Genomic DNA, 21,940 nt, shown 5'->3' on the forward strand with positions numbered 1-21,940 from the left:
TAGTTCTTACAAAAAATCCCCTCCTGTGATGGGAAGCACATCTTTGATCAAGTTTATATTGAAAAGAAGACACAACATACTTTTCAGATGCCTGATGGCTCACAGAGTACAAACAGAGTGGGATGGCCATCTGCACTGCCGATACTGAGAAGATTCCCTATTGCTTTGGGGCCAAAGCCAGAGACAACTTCCATCTCTTCTGTGGCTCAGTGTGCACTGAACCTCCAAATCACACTGCTTCACACCACAAGTCTGTGTCATGAGCTTCTGGGGGCTCCATAAAAAAGACACAGGTGTCACTGAGGGCCACTCATCACAGTCAGAACACAGCTACAGTTTCACTCTGGCAATGTGGAGAATTCACCTTCTCAGGTTTTACAGAGAGCTGTGGGGCTCCCCTGTTTACTCCCTTTCCTGGAGATTGTGCATTATCATGTCCTTGGGTTGGAAACACAGTTCCAGCAGTGGCTTATGGCCCTGTGACCATGTGCCAATGACTGCAGTAGGAAGAGAAGGAAGATACAGTATCATCCTACCCAACAGCAGCATGTATGTTTTTATACTTTCTCTTTGCTATTCATATTCCATGGGTATTCTGATACTGCCTTCTGACTTATATGGCTCACACAGCTTCCTAAAAGCTTAGGTTGAGCTGGAACATTCATTCTCAGATTGAGCAGGTATCAGAAACAGGATTAGTCTGTGGTCTACTTCTAGAGTTTTTTGATTCTGTAGGTATGGGACCCAGAAATCCACATTTCTAGTAAGTGACCAAATGTGTTTGGAGCTTCTGGTTTAGGGAGGGATCATTCTTTGAAAGCACTGGAGTCAAGATCCCTACAGCACAGTTTTCTCAGGAAGGAGAACCATCATATTGATCTCTTCTATCCTTTTACACCAGTTGTTATGATTGTGAAGAACTTTTTTTGTTATTTTTGTTATTTTGACACAGGGTTTCTTTGTGTAGCCCTGGCTGTCCTGGAACTCACTCTGTAGATCAGGCTGGCCTTCAACTCACAGAGATCCACCTGCCTCTGCCTCCTGAATTCTGGGATTAAAGGCATGTGCCACCACCACCTGGCTATTATGAAGAAATTTTAAGGGCATTTCTCCATATGAATCAGATGCATACATATATCCTTAACAAATGCATATTAAAATGACCTTAAACTGACTAGGAATTCAATGAGTACAGTAATTTGAAAAGTAAATGATAAAATGTATTATATATTTAGGAGGAAATCAATCATCCATTGCAATGCAATTTATTTAAAAGTTAGTCAACATTTCTCTATACATTTCAGTCCTATCTATTAAGTTGACTTTAGATACTTTTCAGATACTCAAACCTAATTAACAATGAAAAACCATAAGCAGTTTTAAATGACCATTTTTCTTTCTGCTTGAAGTATTTTTCAGTTTAATATCGTAATTTACACAATTATAGTCTTCCTTTCTCAAAATATCTATTTCCTTGTATCAAAGTTCTTTACTGGGCTGTATAATTATATGCAACAGAAGCTAGGCATTTTCTCACAAAACTTACCCAAGCATCCAAAGAGCCTAACGACATTAGTCAGAGCAACAAAGGGGAACATTTTAAAGCTGCTTCTTAAGAACAATGCCAGGTATGTGGAGCCACCTGATTACACTATAATTTATAAATATTCTTTTGGTTATGAGATCACATCCATTTAAAATAAAAGAAATAAAAGGAATATTTCCCTGGCATCTAAAAAGCTGAACATGTTAGTTCAAGGTTTTTAAAGAAGTACATGAATAGTTACTTCTTTCTTTTTCAAAATAGTGTTTTAGTTGTAAACGTGCAGAGCGTAACACAGGGTCCACCAGAGGATGGAGGTTTGGTCTGCAAGCCTGAGTAGATGACCGGCTGGAGTGCGTGGCTCCTCTAGGCTTTGTAAGAGCACAGGTGTTTTCAGTGTTTTAGTTGCTGCTGTGTCAGATAATAAAAATAGGATAAAATCACTGAAAATACAGTTAAAAATTGACAAAAGAAAAATAGTATGACCTTCTCACAAAAACCAACCAACCAACTGAAGAAACACCCATCTTCCAAAAATCATAAGGCCTTAAATACCCAAACATATACAACAGAAGAAAAGAACCTATTGGCACCAATATACTCTACAGGGTAATATATCACTGCCTAACATCAATATCTCTTTAACTCTAGAATAGTGGTCCCTATTCAATTATAAATCAAGCTGGCTTTGGAGTTGGAATGTGGCTCTCTCCTTCTCTAAACCCAAGCATATTGCTAAAAGAAAAAGGTTAAGAGATTCTGTCTCATATCAGAAGAGCTGCCCAGTGTGGGACAGAAGAAAACCAATAATTTAGGGACCATTGTCATCTAGACTCTATTTCTTTCTATGCTTTTCCTCACCTTTGAAGAATCCCTTCTTTATTCAGTATAAATCCCAAACTTTCTATCTTGATATTGAAAATATCCAAGTTTTTCCACAGTAAAAAATAAGTCTTTTCCAATAGCAATCTCTGAAATCTCCAGAAGGAAAATGGGGCCCCACAACAACAACTCTACCCAGTCCAGAATAATGCCATGGTATTCACAAACATTATTCAATGATCAACTTTAGGCTGAAAACCCTCCAAGATAATTCCATAATAAGATGGTCCATCATACTACACATCTAGCCAGAATCTCACACAACCTTACCCATTATTCTTTGACTGGCTGCAGAATCTACAGTTAGTCTAACTGAGAACTATCTGAGCTTCCTTACAGGACCCCACAGAGATACCATCACCCCCTGAACAGCAAGAAACAATTCTAAAAAAAAATGATGCCCCTTTTTTCCAAAGGTTTCATGCTTCTCAGGGTTATGGGTAATGGTTATAGGGTTGGAGGTGGAAGAAAATATTGAACTCAGTATTCTTAAAAAAAGAAAAAGGGGAATGGATAGGCGTAGGATATTAAGGTAGATTATTGTACATACTAGTAAACTAATTTAGTAAAATATCAGCCTTAGATAAATTGCACTGTTATGAATTCTTGTATATTGATACAAATGTAAACTATTTTTATATTCCTATTTAAGATAATTTCTATATTGATACAAATACAGAACTATATTTGTTGTACCGACTGAGCTATCCAGGCTCTCAGAACTATATTTGTTGTAATGTACATATATTTCTATTCTTATTTGAAGTGTTTGTATATTGATACAAATGTAAAATTATATTTGTCATACTGTATGTATGTTCTACCTCTGTTTAGGATATTTTGTATATCGATTGATATTTAGGATTATTGTCATATTGCATTATAACTGAGCAGCCAACCACCCACCCATCTCACCAGCATTACCTTTACCTGAACAAATTGTTCTAATGTTAGATTGTCTCTAAGCTGAGAGACGCATGACATCTGGGGCCGTGCTGGGATGGCTACCTGTCCTATCCACTTTGGCATTCGGTAATTCCAGTGAAACAAGAACTTCCATTTTAACATTGTGATAACTTTCAGACAAAAACAATTGGTAACCCTAAAGTATGTTTTCACATTTTCTCTGGTGCCTTATATTATGCATCTATCTTTATCTATCTATCTATATCATCTATGTATATATTATCTATAATACAACCAGGTTCTGCCTTCTGCACTTGACTCTATAATCCATTTCACTGGGTATCTTTAAAATTTTTTTATTACAATGATTTATTGATTGCATGTGTGTGTGTATGCAAGAGTGCATGTGCCCGGGCTTACATGTGCATGATATGGCCTGCATGTTGAAGTTTGAGGCCAACTATTGGAAGTAAGCTTTTTCCTTTCACTGTTAGGGACCCAGGTATCAAACTCAGGCTGTTAGAGTTGGTGACAAGTGCCTTTATTCACTGGACCATCTTGAGTTCATTCCTGACGGCCTAGTTAGCTCCCTTCATTAATTGGTAGTCCTCACTATGAAAGGTGACCAAGTCAATATCTTTTATTTTATTACAAGCCATGTAAAATGCCGCATTTTTTGTAAGTTCAATGAAACAAACAAATTCCTTTAAGTTGGGCAATTTATATTTTCTCTTACTGCCAATTTCAAAATGATTTTTTCTCCTACAAAGCTAGTACTCAGAAAATTCTATATGATAGAAAAATTCATTCTTGACTTCAACTAGTGATTTCTAATTCCATTCCTCTGAGGACTACATAGCAACAACGTAGGAAGCTAGAGGTGAGTAATTGATGGTTTCTAATGTATGTCCTATTCATCCAACTTGCTTTTCTAGACAAATTTCTATTGTCTCTGAGGTAGATGATATGCATGGACTGTAGATACGTAACACTGAAGTGACCATGTAATTGTGTATCTGTAAAGATAATGCCAGACACAACTCGCAGTGTGTCTGGTTCCCCTATGGAACTCTCCTTTGTCAAGAATTACTTAAAAAAATCAACATGCCATGACTTGATCTTTGGATGTTGTATCATATTTCAAGCCTTTTGATTTTGTACAAGACTGAAAACTCTGGAAAAGCATGTGGAAAGGAGTAAGACCTCCATGTTTTCATTAAACTGTTGACATAGAAAGTTGGCTATATTTTTATTAAAATATTCAATGGCAGTTCCATTAAAAGTGTGATTGGCAAGGTGCATTTGAAAGCATGGTTTAAGACAGAAACACAATAGACACCACAGCACTTGCATAAAGAGTTCTCAGTTTTGGATTATGTGATGATGTATACCCATTGAAAAATATACGTAGAAAGAAGAAATAATTTTTGTACAACTATGACTCATGTGTAAGCTTTCATTTATCCTAATCCAGCCAACCATGGTAAATGAGTTGGGCTTACTGGACACACTTATACATCATTTAAAAGGGAGCAGGGAAGTTCATTAAGAGAGAGCTCCTGGAATGGCGTTGTGACGTCAGGGATCTAGGTCCTTGGCGCACACTGTTGCTGTAAGCAGAGGCCCTCACACTTTCACACTGGTTATAAAATGTTATTTTGTGCTGCTGGCCTGGAATGAAAACGTCACACATCTGCAGGCAATTAGAAGGAGCTGGGCTGCATATTTGATTAGCTCAATAATAAACGGGCACAAGTGTGACTCGACTTATATTAGTCAGATCCCTAGACAGATTATTCTATTGTTATCATATGAAATAACCCCTTTTATCAACAATTAAGTAAATCCACATTTATTGGCACTTTGCAAAATTGGGAGGTGGGAAGAAATCCAGATTAAGCCTTAAGTCATTTAAAAACTTTTAACCCTGCTTTTCATAGTACAGACTCCCAAGTCCAAATTTTAGAAATTGCTGAATTATTTAGAACAGTTTAGATTAAATACTCTTGTGTGTATATAATAGATAGCTATGTATTTATGTTTTCTATGAGCAAAGTACTTAATAATTTTAATTTGTAATTAAAAAATCGCCAGAGAACTGAGAATTATGGTATTTTAATATGTGAAAAATAACTTTGTAAGGTAGTCTAAATATATCTTTGGTATTCTAATTAATTTAATAAACATAAGGTAAAATTTCATCTAGTAACCTGAAAAATAGTTAAATGACTACTTAAAGATACAACTTTCCAGTTAGACAGAGTGCATGTAACAGCGTGGCAGTGCTGTGAAACTGCACCCTACGTACGTGGCTGCTGGCTTTGTAAAAAAAAGAGCTTTTCCTTTTTTATTAATTAAATATGTCTGTTCCTGTGGGTTTTAAAAAATGTTTTAAATTGAAATAGAATTATATCACTTCCCTCCTCTCTCTCCTCCCTGAGTCAGTTTTGTTGGTGGTGTGTGATTTGGGGGTTGCCCACTCTCAACTGGATAATGAATAAGGGGGCTCATCCCTTATAGCCAGGAAGTAGAAACAACCTAAATGTCCTTCACTAGATGAATAAATAACACAAATGTGGCACATGAACACATTGGAATACTATTCACCTGTAAAGAAAAATTAAATCATGAAGTTTTCAGGTAAGAGGATAGGCCTGGAAAAGACTATAGTGAGTCAGATGACCAGACCCAGAAAGACACTGCGACATGTTCTCTCTTCTCTGCAGTTCCTAGCCCCAAATCCTCAGATGTGAGGATATAACTTGGAGGTGTGGAGTGTGGATTTGGGTTTGGAAAAGGTGCTGCGCTTGGTAGGGGATGGGAGGATACAGGTGATGTAAAATGGGAAAGGAAAAACAGGGAATGGGACTCCCAGTGGGGAGGAAGGAGGTCAGTATAGAAGGAGGAGGAATGAAGGACAAAGAACACCAAGGTTGCTTGATAAAGCTTCAATGAATCATTATTTTATATTTACATAAAATTATACAGAATGCATAGAAGAGTGTGTGTATCTGTGTGTTCTTGTGTGTATGTCTCTGTGTATGTGTGTGTTTCTCTGTGTGTGTGTGTGCATATATGTCTATGTGTGTATGCCTCTGTGTGTATGTCTGTGTGTGTGTGTGTGTGTGTGCTCTGTGTGTATGTCTGTGTGTGTGTGTGTGTGTGTGTGTGTGTCTGTGTGTGTGTGTGTCTGTGTCTTAAAGGAAGTTAAACCACCTTGGTTGCAGTGTTCCCCACAAGAATCACAGGCTAACAAAAACCTTGGTAATGGGCACAAGAAATCTCCTTTTGAATGGTTGGTCAGGGTAGTCCAAGTGACTCCCAAAAGATTTAGATTATTAATGTAGTCATTGGTTGCCTCTCAGGGGTTGAGGTTGGTCCCTATTGATGAAAACACCACACACTGAAGGCACATGACCCAGATGACTCAAGCTGGATCTGAGCTGAAAGCCTCTTTCCTGTGGTCTAGCCTCCATGGTTCCAGAAAATACTATGAAAGCTGCCAAGGGAGGGAAGAAATTAAAAAATTCTACCCAGATGCAGCACCTATGAACCATGTCAATGATCAGAAGTATATCCATAAAGGTGCACTATGTGATGTTAACATGTTAGTGGTAACCAACAGCTCTCTAACTGGACTTCAGGTCCATTCAACAGGAGGAAAGTCATGCCAATACTATAAACATAGACAGCTTTCCAGGGCTAGTAAAATCCTGAGTATTAGAAAAGAATCAACTACCATCACTTTATTAGACCAGCATGATTCCTTACTACGTTCTAAATCTCCTTATACCCACAGGTAAGTGTAGCTGCCACCCCTTATCAAAGAAGCCCCTCTTTACAGCAAATGGAGACTATCAGCGAAAACCACAACTGGACACAATGCAGAGGTCAACAGATTGGGGTGAGCCCAGCCCCTACATCTACATCTACATCATAGTTCCTGTAGCTGTCGGGGAAGAGGCAGTTAAAAGATGGTTAAAGTCAGAATGCCAGGACGTCTGCTGTAAAACAGTCTTTCCTAAAAATGGCTGCACAAACAAGGTTGGAACAATGGCAGTATCAATGGGCATGTTAATAAGGAAGGGGGAAAATTCAAGGGGCCCCGCCCCTAGACACAGAACTACAGGTAACTAGTCTAAATATTTTAAAGGAAAATTGCATAGGATTTCATTTTCACTATTCACAACTGTGTTTCTACTATACCCAACATGTGTATTGGATTTATTTTATTCTAAAATTTCTTCATTCAGTTTTAGACATTGTTCCTCAATTCACAAAAGTGTCAATGATGAACCATGAACTGCTTTGATAAATAACCCTCGCTTTATCTGTTTTTCTTTCAAGTATCATCAAAATATACAATACCTAAAGGGCTAAAAATAACTCAGAATGTAAAAATCTAAACAACTTCATCAAAGATATTTTATTTCAGAAAAAAATACCATCAAAACTTTCAAGTTAATGTAATTAAGTAACTCAACTAAGAGATGGTATATCGAAATAAACCGAAGGTATTTTTCACCAGTGTTCATCAAAATACACATATTCTCATATAACCTCATCAGTTTATCTCATTGTATAATCCTAAATTAGATACCAGAATATCAAGCAGATGCTAAAGCATTCATCATCAATACTGGAATTCTGACTCATGACAATAATACAAAACAGATGCTCCTCTGAGATCCACTGAAAGGTGACACCATCACTGCATGAGTTTCCTGTTGATGTGGGGTGACTTAAAATTTGCCCACAAAATATCAAATAATAAAAACCAGAGCAGGGCGAATTCTTCACTTAACTTATAAGCCATTCAAAAGCTCCTGTCTCCATTTTGAAGACAGAACAAAGTACTAAAGAATAGAACATGTCCCACTAATGCTTGACAGCACTAACTCTTGAGGGATTCATGACTTCATTCATGACAAAGCAGAAGGGCAGAGCCCTAGGCCCTGTCCCTTGCCCAGTGTGTATGGTGATGACAGGCTTGTGCATCCTGTGGGGTTTGCCTACTCAGCCCCTAGCAGTGTGAAAGGAGTTTGGGATTCTCCTGTAACTCGTTCTCAATAGAAGAATCATCACATGAGCAGTCCTGAGAGAATTCGCCAAGAAGGAAAAGGCAAACAATCCCTTAGCACAGTCCAGTTAGTTAATATCTTACATGTCTTCAAAGCCCAAGATTCTTATCACTCTGCTAGCATGCGTCTGCAGCTGTTTCTAGAATACACAGTGATGTGTACTCTGTGAAAATAAACAGAGAAACCCAGGCAGATGGTGCCATGGTGCAAGGGACAGAAGGAAAATGTGCTGAAATAAGACCTTTAAAAGAAACGGCCTTGTAAATGCAGAGCCGCCCTCCAAGGTGGAGAGAAGCAGACCCCCTTTTCTTTCCTCTTGAGTGAGGAAAACAGGTTAGTGGCAACTCCAACAACAAAAAAAGCTTAAGAGACGGAAGGGGGACATTTATTGAGTAGATCAACAGCACAATTTCAAATTCCAAACAAATAACCGGATCCCTCTCCTGACAGCTATGACTCTGGCACCACCCTGCTTGGGCTTAAAAACCAGCTCTGTGCCTAACACCTGTGTGCCCTCCGATTCTCAAACTTGGCTGCATACTGCAATCACACTGGGAGCTTTAAAAAAATATTGATGCCTGGAATTCATCCTTAGGGAGTGCTACTAATTGTGCTAGGGTGTGGCTTGCCTCTGAGAAGCGTTAAAAGGCTCCTAAGTGACTATAAATAGAGCAGCTGAGGTTGGGAACCACTGGTGAATTTTCTAAGGCACAGCTTCCTCATCCGTAAAATAATAATGACATCGAGAGCAAGAACCTTTCAGGAGTATTGCAACGATGACATGACATATGCTACTGCAGACAAAACACTTAGCACCATGTCCTGTGTGGGAAGCCCTTGGTCAATGGGAGCTATTACATCCTCACCAGGAGGTGCCCTTGGGCAAGAACTTTCTTGTCAGTATAAGTCATGCTCACCTTGGCACACATTTTGCTCACTCTGCTCGTAGCCTGCTGCACACTGGATCCGGTGGGAAGGGTTGGAAGAGATACGAGGGTCTGCTGGGTTCCTCCGGATGACAAAATTATTTCGGCCAGTCTGTACTTCAGGGCCAGCAACTGCAGTAGCACTGGCCATGACACCACCTCCAGGCACCACACCACTGGTTGCCATGCTACTGGCAGCCACGCTTCCAGCGGTGGCACCTGATGATGCTTCTGCAGCTGGTGTTTCTTGCTGAGGCTGTTCATTATTGACAATAATTTGGGCTGTTTTAGGAAGGCAGAGATATCCTCCATAGTGGTTGACACATTTCATTCCACCTTTGCAAGCGTCTGGGACAATGTCACATTCATCGATATCTGTAGTCAGTAATACAATAAGTCAGCCATCTCCTCAGAGGCTGGCGTGTGGTTTAGCACACTCAGGACAGGAAGAGCAACAAGGAGATGGAGACAGAGCAGTTCTTGGGTAGTATCTGAGAGGCAAGCTTACCTTTACACTGCTGTCTCACAGGGTCCCACTCATAGCCGTCGGTGCATTGCTGTAAAGAAAACATCAAACATGGAGCCAGGAGACAACGAACGGCTTCCCTAAGAAGCTACTGTAAAAGGGTTATCTGATGCCTAGAATCCCAGGGAAATGAGATGGGCAGTTAGTTCCACATTCTCCCCTCTAAGACAAGTATGGTTAATGGGCACCTTAGGGATCCCTTCTTTTTCTTCAGCTGGCCTGAATCCCCAGTGTATTTGGGACAGTTGTCCATCACCATCTTCTTGAAATTCTCTTCTCTCTCATTTAAGACTGCTCACCCCAATATTTCTGACTGATCGTTTTTATCTCTCCCACTGTAAATTTTACAAAAAAACCAAAGATTGAATAAAGATCAACTGGGTTTCCTGTTTTCTCCCATCTTGAGTTCTTGCATCTTTCTAAATCTTCCTGATGATCTGCTAGTAGATCCCGCGCACTGCTGCTCAGAGCCTGTCTACCTGTAGCTGTTTCTCTCTCCATGCTCAGGCTAGAGGAGTTCAAGCTGTAAGTGTTCATAGGACCCACCCGATGCAGTTGCTGTAAGTTAACTAAATGCTGGCCCCATCATCTAGGTCACACATTCTTTCCCTAAAACCCAATGCTCCTTCCTCTCCCACTGCCTGTGGGTGTCAGGGACAGCCTGACTGCAACTGTGTACTGTGAACTATTCATTAACTGCCTGTCCTGTCTCCTTCCCCTGAACCATATCTGAAGGGACCCCTCACTCTGCCACTTGGGCCTGAGCTCTCCTGAGAGCTGCTGTCTTGCTGTCAATGGCATAGCGGTTTGGAATCTCAGAGCCTTGGCCATGCCTTCTGTTTGTCTATTGATGTCTCTCCTACTAACTGTCTCAGCATCTCTCCTCAAACCCCAAATATTAGGACATTTGTAACAGTGCTGTGACTCCGAAGAGGGTACCGCTGAGGCAGATCGTCCTTTGGGGGCCCCTCTACCCTTGCCGCTTTTCTCCATCCCAACACCCTCATCTCTTCTCCACTGGTGAGGTTTTGGGGTTCACCAGGAACTCTGGCTGTCTGCTGACTTTATTTTGGTTCTGGGTCAGATGTTTCTGTGAGCTTGGACTGGACTCCATCGCCCTAAACCAGCCGAGTCTTACCCTCTGTGATATCTGTCATACCCTCAGAAGGAAAATGGATGCTGGAAACCTCTTAATGGAATTTTTTTGCATCAGAATTCTTCCAGACAGTACAGTGCCCTGCAAATAGAGGGTCTGCTCCCAGAGCCCTTTTTGACCATAGGAACTGCTTTCCTCTCTGGCAATCATGCAACGCTTTCCCCATATTTCTACTAAAATCCCACTCCCAAAAGCCTCTTTCTCTGGCTCTGGCTGGAAACTGCAACTTTTCTCTGTGGGGGATAACAAATCTTCCTCTTTTCTAGCCAGGCACTCCACTCTGATCACATGAGAACAGTGCCTGCTTTTCCTAAATTCCTGTCTCCAGATTCTCTTTCTTTGGCCCCTGCTCCACTGATCTTCCAGGCAGCTCACTGCTGCCCCCTCCACCCCTGTGAGAGCATCTCTGTAAATTTTTCCCTTCTTTGCTTCCCACCCTTCATGTCTGGCCTCCATATAAACATTTGCCTCATGGCCTTCCCTCTCCCTGTGGACTGCCCTCCAGGGTTTCCCTCCAGGGCTGCTCCAGAACTGGGCAGTATGAGGTGCCGCTGGTTCCCAGGCAACTTCCTTCTGTGGTCAATCAGCAGGCTCCTAAACTTTGTAGTCTCCAGGTTCTCTTCAGCCACACCTCCTTCCTTTCCCTTCTAATCCCAGGAACTACACACCTAAGACATGAAGGTCTATGTTTCTACCCATAACCCCTTTGGTCGGTCTCAGTCTCAGCTACATGTGGCAAAACCTTTGGCTGGTTGAAACTGCTCAAACTGACTGCAGGCCACAGGGGTCTTCTGCAGCACTGTCTGCTCAGACACAGAGCTTCACTCGATGCTCTGTCTCTCTCAGGGTTGAGTGCAATCATGTCACTCCAGTGTGCTGTCATTGTTTATGTGCTGCAGATGTTTTTTTGGCTTGTGCTCATAAGTCACATGTATATAAATTATCTTTAATTGCCGTTCTGTATTCCAAGAAAAAAACTAAATAGGACCTGTAGTTGCTATAACTGAGTGCTATATACCTGATTTTAAGACGTGGGTATGTGCACGAGTGAGTATGTATACATGTTTAAATACATTTTAAGATAGAGAGGTTTTTGTTCAAAGACATACAGGGACATTTACAAATGACCACCTGTGCTTGGTTACATTATAAATGTAACTTCTCTTTCACAATGACCGTAGGTGATCTCCATGCTGTTTATACTTCCGCCTGTTAGATATTCCGGTACATTATGCATGTTTTCTGTGTTTCAAATATGATTTGCTAAGATTTCATTTAAAAGATAATTGTTTTCAAGATTTTTTAAAAAAATTAGGTGTAAAAGGCTCTATCAAATTAAAAAAGATATAAAACATATATATAAAAGGTATAGTTGGTAACAAAGATTAAAAATGGTTATTGTCTTTAGACAAAAGAGATTTTTATATGGGAAATTTATGAAAGATGGTTATAATGTAGTTGATTCAAACTTATTTAATTATAAGTACTATGGCCAAAATTCTAAGTATGGAGATAAAATTAATGTTCTAGTTCTCTCTCTTATTACAATAAGTTTTCCTTAAGCATATGCTTTTTTCCTTCTATTTTCATGTGTGTGTGGCATGCATGTCTGTGAGTAAGTTTGCACATGTGTCGGTGTGTGTGTGTGTGTGTGTGTGTGCATACATGCATGTGGGGGCCTGAGGTTGATGCCAGGAATGATCTCCTAATGAGGCAGAGTCTCTCGGTCAAAACCAGAGCTCTTGGCTATGGGTAGTCTCACTAGCTGGCTCTCTCTGGCAAATGAATCCTTGGGCAATTCCTTCCAAGGCTGGAATTACAGACAGGTGCCATGTGTGCCCATCACATCTGTGATGAGGACCCAGATGCTTGTCATCGTACTTGCATGGCAAATGACTGAGCCATCGCCGGGTCTCTAGCTTCCTTAAGTGCTGATTTTCTCTTAATAATATTTATAAAAGCTAGATTAGGGACTTATTTATTTGTATGTGTGTAGGCTTATGTGTGCCATGGCTCAGGTGTGGAAGTCAGAGGACAATTTTGGGCGTTCAGTTCTCCCTTTCTACTCTGTGGGGCCTGGGATGAATGCAGGTTGTCAGGCATGGCAGCCAGCACCTTTACCAAATGGTAATCTCACTGCTCAAGGATTTTATTTTATTATTATAGTAAATTACATATTTGAAACCTGTGATTTGATTTCTCCAAATGCTAAACTTATTTTCCTATTGAGCGAAGCCTTCACCGGCTGGGTACTAGCCATCTTAACATCAGGAAAGAGTCTGTTGCAAAAGTTTACTGCTCTTGAGATATTCCTGCTAACTCACATACTTAGTATAAAACTTATTCTGGTAGGCAGATAATTAAATCTATTTATAAATTGGGCCCCTTATACAAATTTCACTGTAACTATGATCCTCAGTCCTCTAGATAGATAATTAAATAAACAACTACCACCAGTAAATTGTGAGTTTTCCCAGTAAGCCTGTGGGAAGTGAGGACAGTGATGTGGTTCATTCATCAAAAGAAGCCCCTCCAGTCTAGAGGGGAGCACCGTGCTTTCATATTTCCTAAATTCTGCTAGTTGCGAAAGATACTTGAAATGTAGCTTGGTATATTTGTAATACTAAGGTAAAGGTTATTCATATCCTGAATTAAATCACGTTTTTGATGTAGCTGTTTACTTACTCTACTTGAACTAACTTGGCATCTTTAACAAATCTCAAATGTTTCACAGTTTTTGAAAAGGATAAAAGAAATATAATTTGAAATTGACCAAAAATTTATTTTAAATTTTCCAAAAGGAACTGTATTTGTGGTGTGTCTATAGTTTAATCCAAACCCTAACTTTTTCTAATTTAAAGAACATTGAACTGAGTCCATGCACTTAGAATAAATACTCTCTTCTGCTTTGATTTAATTGCTACAGCTGGGAGTAACTGAAGATTTAAAACGGCGTTTTCCAAACTGCGCTGGAACAAGCGTTTCCTTCACTTACTGTGTCTTTTCTTCAAGATGTTCTATGCTTTTGAATATTCTACTATGGGACGTACTTCTGTTACATCAGATACAGAGGACAGGACAAAGATCAGACCAGCTCAGGCTGGCTAACTGATTCATATGATCCAGGAATTTCTTTTTCACAGCTTTGGTAACCACTTCTCTCTTCTAAGAGCCACCTTCCTGACTGTTCCAAGAGAGAGTTTCCTGGCAGTGTGATGCATGGGACAATGCTTTTCATGTTCCTTTGAAAGCTGTACTTGTGTCGCTGTGCTGTTAACAAACGACAGCTGTGTTGTCCGCACTTCGACAGGGGCTACTGTGCCTCTCTAACTCCACGACCGCCCTCCCCAGTCAGCAGGAGACAACCAGACTGAATATAGTGCCCAGTATTTTAACCCCCTATATAAAGTTATTCCTCCATTTATTTTTATATAAATAAATGGGGATATTAGAACCCAGACCAACGGTTGCTTCTGTAATTATGTTTCAGTTCATTCTGTCTACATTCCCCTAGGCTAACAGACTAAGCAATCAGGGGTTACTAGGGACACACCCTTTATGATGGATGCACATTCGCTAAATGCCAACCCCCCATCATCAAGAGTCTACTCTCAATATCACATTCCTTCAGCAAAATGCAAGGCTTTCCCCCACTCCCCTGTTGCCCATGAATCAGAGCCAGCCTGGCTACAAGTGTGTACTATGGAGTACTCATCAACCACATGCATGGCAGCTTCTCCCTGATGAAACCTGTATGTGTATAAGGGACTTGCCCACTCTGCCATATGATCTTGAGCACTTCCCAGAGCCTCCACCTGCTATTTGTCTGTCTATAGTGTTAGGGTCTGAAATCTCCTCAGAGCCTCTGCCATGCTGCCATCCTTCTGTCTGTCTACGGCATTACTAACTCTTCTAGTACATTTCTTACACCAAAAAAAGGCAATCTGCCTCAGTGTCTCCCTCACACTCTGAACTCCAAACCTATCATTGAGTATGTAGCTTCCCTGATATTCTGACTTTGAGTTTACTCCTGGTTCTGTCCCTAGCTCCCATTCCTCACTGAACAACCACCAAGCAGCTATTCATGCCAGGCATTGTCCCAGGTCTGGAATTCAAGGTAACCTTGTCATTTTCCTCTGGCAGTTTATGGGCCAGAGGAGCAGGTGGGTAGGGAATGATGTCAGGGGTGCTTTTGTGTGGAAGGGGACAGGGGGAAAGTCCTTGCAGAGAAGGTAAAAATGAACTGGGTCTTACTGAATGACAAGTTTTCTCCCAGGGAACCGTGGAAATTCTAGAAATAGGGATCATTATGAACAGAGTCATAAAATTATTGAAGAGGAAAAGAGTTGCATATAGTTCTGGTTGGAGTTGAGTCAGCAAGGCAGGGAGGGCTGAATCCAGGAAACCTTCTTCTTGAGAGGGAGGAACTAGATTTTACCGTGAAGGTCAGGATTCCCAGGTTTTACTAAACCTCTGAATCATTTGGGGTGCTGGTTGAAGGAGACTCTTCAGCTCTCAAGGACCTGACTCTGTGGTCTAAATAGGATGCCTGGAATCTTGACAAGCACTTCAGACAATTGCCATGTAGATTGTCTGTAGATTACACTCTGAGAAACACTACTAGAGAAGATAAGAAGCCTCTGTAGATTTTTTTAAACTCAGGAAGTAGTTTGATCAGATGGTATCTGAAAAAGTCAAAGTGAAGAAGATGCTCCAAGGCAGACTCCAAAAGTGAAGTAGACAAATTCATTAACTAGAAGTGAGAATTGACTGTGAAAATAAATGCTTAGGAAGTACCTGGCTGGTGGAGGCACTGAGCTCAAGGTAGCTGTTTTAGTGATAACTAAAATCTACTAGGGTGAAAACTCAACTCACATTATCCCTTACACTAATTTGTCTTAGTTTTTCCAACACTGTTTAAGGGGCAACCATCATGTTATGCAAGACCCAGGGGAATCAGCTCTGATGTCTCCACTTGTTTTCTTTCAAGCTCTGCCCACTCTTTCATTTCTATTATTACCATAATGACACAAGCCTTCCTGGCCTCACAACGAGGCAAGCCTCCCTATGCTTACATTCTGAGCACAGTAGCCATGACAGTCAGGTTTTGCACCCCTACCTATGAACTCAAAGTGACCTCAGATATGCACAGGTCCTCTTCCCCATCCACTCTACTTGTCTCACCTGATCACCCCCAGATGTTTGGTGGCTATGGCAGGCCTTCCTAGAACAATCTGAGCTCAGAACCTCCATCAAGGGGCTATGCCAGGCCTTCCTAGAACAATCTGAGCTCAGAACCTCCATCAAGGGGCTAAGAGAGGCCTTCCTAGAACAATCTGAGCTCAGAACCTCCATCAAGGGGCTCTGACAGGCTTTCCTAGAACAATCTGAGCTCAGAACCTCCTTCAAGGGGCTAAGAGAGGCCTTTCTAGAATGATCTGAGCTCAGAACCTCCATCAAGAGCCAGTATTAAGCTATTCTCTTTTATACTAGCACTGACATTAACCACTTTTGCTCTATTTCTTTGGTGATTTGTAAAATCCATGACAATATTATTTAGAAGTTTTGTAGTTTTCAACAGTATCTTCCCTGATATAGAAGGCTGAATTCTCCCAGTAAACAAATAGCCTTAATTTCTTTTGATAGCGAGAGAGTTGTTTATGAAGATATTTGTCCAATAATAGGTTAGTGAACTCTATCTATCTCTAATATGAAAGGGAAATATAAGATTGTATGTTTTATAGACACCAATCTTTCAAAGCATGCCAAGACGGCAGCTCATTTGAATAATTGTGTGATGAATAAGGAAGATTTGCAGTTTATTTTAGGTATTTAGCATGTTACATTAGCACATTTAATATGGCTCTACTATTAAACCAGCCTAGATTGAAGTTAGTTCCCCTACTTGCTGGCTGTTTAGCCTTAAATCAAGTGGATAACCTTTCTGTTCTTCCATTCCACTATCAGTAGGATAGCATCACAAACCTCACATTTGGCTGCTAGGATGCAAAAAAATGTGTTCACACTGAGGTGGTTAAACATGGTTAGTCACTTCTGGTCTTTTAACCATCAGTTATTAGTCATACACATGTTACAAAAGAATAGACTTAATTTATTATATCTCAGCACAAAAAGGACATCATATCTGGAAGACCTTCATAATAACAATCCTAAGACTGTAGGGCTTAATCCACAATAGACACTTTCTGCTAAAATCAAATAAGATTTAGGCGATTTGAAAAGGAGGAGTATGAGATAAGCAATCCTAAAAGCAGTACTATCTGCCCAGGAGCCTGAGATGGAAACATTATGTATTTAAGTCCAGACCAGGCTAAACAGTGATTTCTAGGACAGAGTCTCAGAAAAAAAAAGGAGCAAATTCTTTTATTAGATGAACAATAGCTCACTGAGAAGGTAGTAAGTTTAGCTTGAGTAACAAAATATTTTCATTTGAAGATAAACAGCACATGCTCTCATTTTTCTTTATTCTAATGTTAAATTAACACAGTATTTTCACTAACCAATTTTATTTACAGTTGATCTGAACAGCAGAAGGGAACATCTGCTGAATGGGTGACAATACTCTAGAGATAACATAATGCAAAAGAGAGATAATGTTTATTATTAGTAATTGATATTAGCTCACTTCTGAGTTTTATTCTAAAAACATTTGCATTCTTTTTAGAAGGATTACTTAATTTTAAAAATTGGAAAGAAGTAGAAAAATGTGTTTTTCATATACTTACTCAGGACACATGTCATTCATCTCACAACACTAAGTTAGAAAACACAAAACAGGACACAGCACCTCATCACATTGAGGTGAGCACTGGCCTGTTCTCTCCTCACACACTGGGCATGGGATGGGTCAGATGGTATTTTAATATGTTACTGAACATTGGTTATACTGATGCAACTAATTAATTGACCAAATTTGACTCAGAAATGCCAGAAATGCCAATAGAAGTTGCAAGACCAGGACAGTGTATTTTAAATCCACTTTAGCAAGTGCTGTATCCTACTGACTGATAAACTATCTCCAGAGTTTTTACATGAGTAGAGAGCCTCCATGGATTCAGCAAAGATCGCTTCATGAGGACAGAGGCCACAGGCACAGATGAGACAGTGTCCTTACATGATACATTCTTATTTGACTTGAGTGTTACTCTGAATGCATTGATTTTATCTGCATGTACCCAGACTTCCAGGTTCCTCAAACCCATCAGTTCATTGAGTGTCACAGAAACATGTAGCTTTTACAGAACTGAATATTGAAGTGCTCATTTTGGGTCTAATTTCACAACTCATTCTAGTTTGATCCCCATTTCATCTTGTGATCTGAATGCACCTTTGAAAGGATTCAGGGCAGTTTATCAGGAATCCTAAATCTGAGTCATATTAAAGTGTTGTTTAAGTTACTTTGCTTCACAGAGCACAGCCTGCTTACCCTGGCAGAGGCAGGTAAAGTCTGTGTCATAGACAACCACTCAGTACACTCATCTCAGATTCCATCACCCCTCACCGTATATGTGATGGTTTCCTCAGTGTCCTGTGACTTGACCAGCACCAGAGTCAGCATAGTCAGGAAAAGTGTTTGCAACATCGTGACTTTCTAGGGGAAACACAAAGATATGTTTAGTGTCTGCTGCCTGGAAAATCAAAACTTTAGCAGTGAAGAAACAAGCAGGAAAGGGAGGGTGGAGAGCCCAAGATACCAAATTTCCAATCTGCTTTCTCACTCCCGCCCCCAGCTACCGAGAGGAGAAACCGCTGCAGAACCTCATTTTATTCATTTCATTCATCCCATACCAAGGGCGTTCAGCGTGTACTTATGCCGCGCCTACACATCAGGCTCCGAAAAAGGGGAGTCAAAAGGGACTATAGAATATGAACAATTCCAAAAACCACTATGCGACCCCCCCCCCCCCGGCCCTCCGCGGAGGTGGAAATCAGGAGCATCTGTCTGTTCTCTGGAACCTTAGAGTACCCACATGGCTCACCTCTAGCTGATGAAGTTCGTCCCCCCTCAGCAAAAATACCTGCAAACCAATATGAATCACGTGGCCTCAGACTTTCTTTCCCTTAAAAACAAAGTTCAAAATACCCGAACAAAACTAGAAGAGCAAACTCCAAGTTTCTGGTAGAATATCTCTCACCGCAGAGCGACTTCTCCAGTACTCTTCCCTTAAACCTCCATTTCCACCCGCGCTCTAGGAGCACAACTTTGTTTCCAAACGCAGGGTATCGGAGATCAGCAGCTCAAAGTCACTGATCCCTTGTTCCTTCGTTCCCTGGTCTCAAAATGTGCTATGCACAGGGTCTAGGCTGCCTAGGGTCGGACATCAGACTGCACCGCAGCACTGGGTACCAGTTTTTGGGGGCTGGCTTGGTGCCCGAAGGGAATTGAGCTCCGTTTTCTTAGGTGTAAGCTACTATTCTCCTGTCAGCTGGAGTCGCTGAGCGCTTTAGCTTCCAGCCAGCCGCTGCGCAATCCAGGTGCCTCTCAAATCTCGCACATCAGTCACTGAACCTAAAGACCACGGTCACCAGCCAAGTTCTCGGGGTTGGTAGTCAGCGCTCACACTCTGCCCATCCTAACAGATGTCACCCAAGTAGTGGCATAGGCTGACAGATTTCATTCCCAGACCCTCACCTCCACCACTCTCCTCCACCGGTTTGCACAGACTCAGACAGTTCTTGGGTCACCCCACCACACTCCGCGGGTGCAGCGCGCACCCTGCGACTTGGGCTTGGGGCTCCTACCTGCGGGTGGCCACGCTGCTCTCCTGCCCTGGCAGCGAAGGAGTGCGCAGGGGCGGGCAGCCCGGTGGGTCTGAAATGGCGAGGTCTGGCAGCAGCAGCAGCCACAGGAGGAGGAGAAAGGGAGGAGAAGGAGGGCGAAGGAGGGCGGAGGAGAGAGAGGGAGGCGCAAGCGCCCAGCCCAGGCTGTGAGCCCGCGGGAAAGCGCGCCTCTAGGCGTTGGGGTCTGGGGGTGCCCAGCTGTCCTCTGCGGTAGGCCCCTCAGTCCCCTGATTCACAAGAATTTGATATGTGATGCCCAAATATCACTCCCATAGAGCTTTTTAGGTTCTACAGAAATGGCTTAAAAAAAAAAAAATCTCAACAAGTGATTCCTGAGAAAGTAAATTAAGGTTATTCACAGAGCTGGTCCTTTGCTTTTCATTTCAGATTTTTATTTTTAAAAAATTTTTTTTTGGCGGGGGGAGGAGTCGGCTTCCTCAAATGGTGAATGGTGAGAATGAATGTGTTCATTTCCCGGCCTATTAGGTGCTCCGTGTTGGGAGTGGGCCCTCATGCAAACTAAATGTGTGCCTGCCTGAATGCATGCCTGTCCCCTGCCCTCACCTTGTCGTGTGTGTGTGTGTGTGTGTGTGTGTGTGTGTGTGTGTGTGTGTGTGTGTGTGTGGTGTTGCTGGTCTATCAACTCCCCTCCTTTCTAATGTTCAGTTTCTCATTTCTCCCCAATACTGCTCATCCAAAGTTAAGTTAAGCAAGGGGCATTTTGCTTCCATCTCTCATAATAGTGGAATTTCAGGAATCTGAAGAGAGTTTTTTTTAAACCTACTTTATCAAGTCATACCACACAGATCTATGATAGCTTCTCTAGCCCTAGAGTTGGTAGTTCCCTTTTGGGTGTGCCTTTTAAGAACCAAGTTACCAAATGAATTTCAGAAGTAATAAGACCTGATGACGTGGAGGGGCTCCCCACACGCTTGTCCAGAAGCAGACTGCAGAAACTGAGGAAGCAGGGGGTTGGCAGAGACCACCGGAGAGCCCTGCCGGGGGTTGCCACTCTTCTGTCTCGGGGTAGGATTACCTAGACAACGATGTCTAGGTAGCAGTGTGGTGATGAGCCACCCAGCACTGGACAGGACCAGAGGAGTTTGAGATGGTCCTCAGAACACATTGAGTGTGCAAGACTTTCATGATTGTAGCAAAGATTTTTGCTGTAAGTTTCTAGTAAGTTCTCCTGACCCCACTTGTCATCAGTGAATCCAAACTGCGGGTTTTTTTTTTTTTTTTTAATTTTAAAAAGTAGATTCTTCTTTTCTGTAAAATAAAAACACCTCTCTTATTTAAACTCTCCTCAGCCTTTTCTTTGGAACAACAAGGTAGAAGGCTCCCAATTGTTTGTCTCTAGTCCAGCGATCTTCTTGCACACCCAGCTGCTGCTTTGCCACCTTTATTTAGACATCTGATGGGCATTTCAGACTGAACACATTGTGGCCTCATCCACTCCTGCAGCCTGTTCCACCCGCCAGCTTCCCCATTTCAATCCAGAGGAATTCCCTCCCTCCTTGTGCTCACATCTGTCTGTCCCCTTCATTTCTCCGCTGCAAGCATACTTCATTCGGTTCTCGGAAACCTGCACCGACCTTCCCTGTGAGATACACTCAGAGCTGGACGGCTTCTTGCCGTCTTTGCAGCCACCCTGATTTAGAATCTTCCATCTGGATTACTACAACTCTTGATTGATCTCTCTGTGTGCACCCCTATTCCCCTGCAGCTGTTCATCTCAGAAGTTCATGTGACTAGAACCATGAAGCATACAATTGTTTTGGATCTGGTTTCCTTCACTTAGCATGCTTTTGAGATGAAGCCTTGTTAAGGACTCAGAAGTTCATTTTTTTCATTGATGTGTGGCATTCCATTGTGTGATTATATCTCGAGTTTTCTGTTGGCTTTTTGATGGCTCTTTGGGTTGTTCATGAATAAAACTGTTTTGGGCACTCATTGAAAATTTTTTAAGTAGGTATGCAGTTTTCTTTTAGGTAAATACTTAAGGAGTGGAATTGTATGTTTACCTTTATAAGCAATGGTTACAACATTTTCCATTTTCCATTCTCACTTTGCTCTGTAACTTTACTGATGCTTGGTTCTTGCATTTTCAAAGCTATT

The 21,940-nt window shown here is 41.4% G+C and overlaps 1 protein-coding gene across 2 annotated transcripts in view; it reads right to left on the minus strand.

Moving 5' to 3' along the window:
• Efemp1 (EGF containing fibulin extracellular matrix protein 1) overlaps positions 1-19,912 on the minus strand; it is a 64,381-nt gene extending 44,469 nt beyond the window's left edge. Inside the window, exons 1-4 of one of the 2 annotated variants that reach the window (XM_028891514.2) lie at positions 19,784-19,912; positions 18,543-18,632; positions 9,847-9,895; positions 9,330-9,713 (exon numbers count right to left, since the gene is read on the minus strand). In XM_028891514.2, coding sequence (XP_028747347.1) covers positions 9,330-9,713; positions 9,847-9,895; positions 18,543-18,623 — 514 coding nt within the window. In that variant the 5' untranslated portion in view covers positions 18,624-18,632; positions 19,784-19,912. Of the gene's footprint in view, positions 1-9,329; positions 9,714-9,846; positions 9,896-18,542; positions 18,633-19,673; positions 19,756-19,783 lie in introns of those variants that run through there. The other variant, XM_028891517.2, reaches the window with a different exon arrangement.
• Positions 19,913-21,940: the final 2,028 nt, after the last annotated feature.

This window comes from Peromyscus leucopus, chromosome 10 (genome assembly GCF_004664715.2).
Source record: "Peromyscus leucopus breed LL Stock chromosome 10, UCI_PerLeu_2.1, whole genome shotgun sequence".
Classification (NCBI taxonomy): Eukaryota; Metazoa; Chordata; class Mammalia; order Rodentia; family Cricetidae; genus Peromyscus; species Peromyscus leucopus.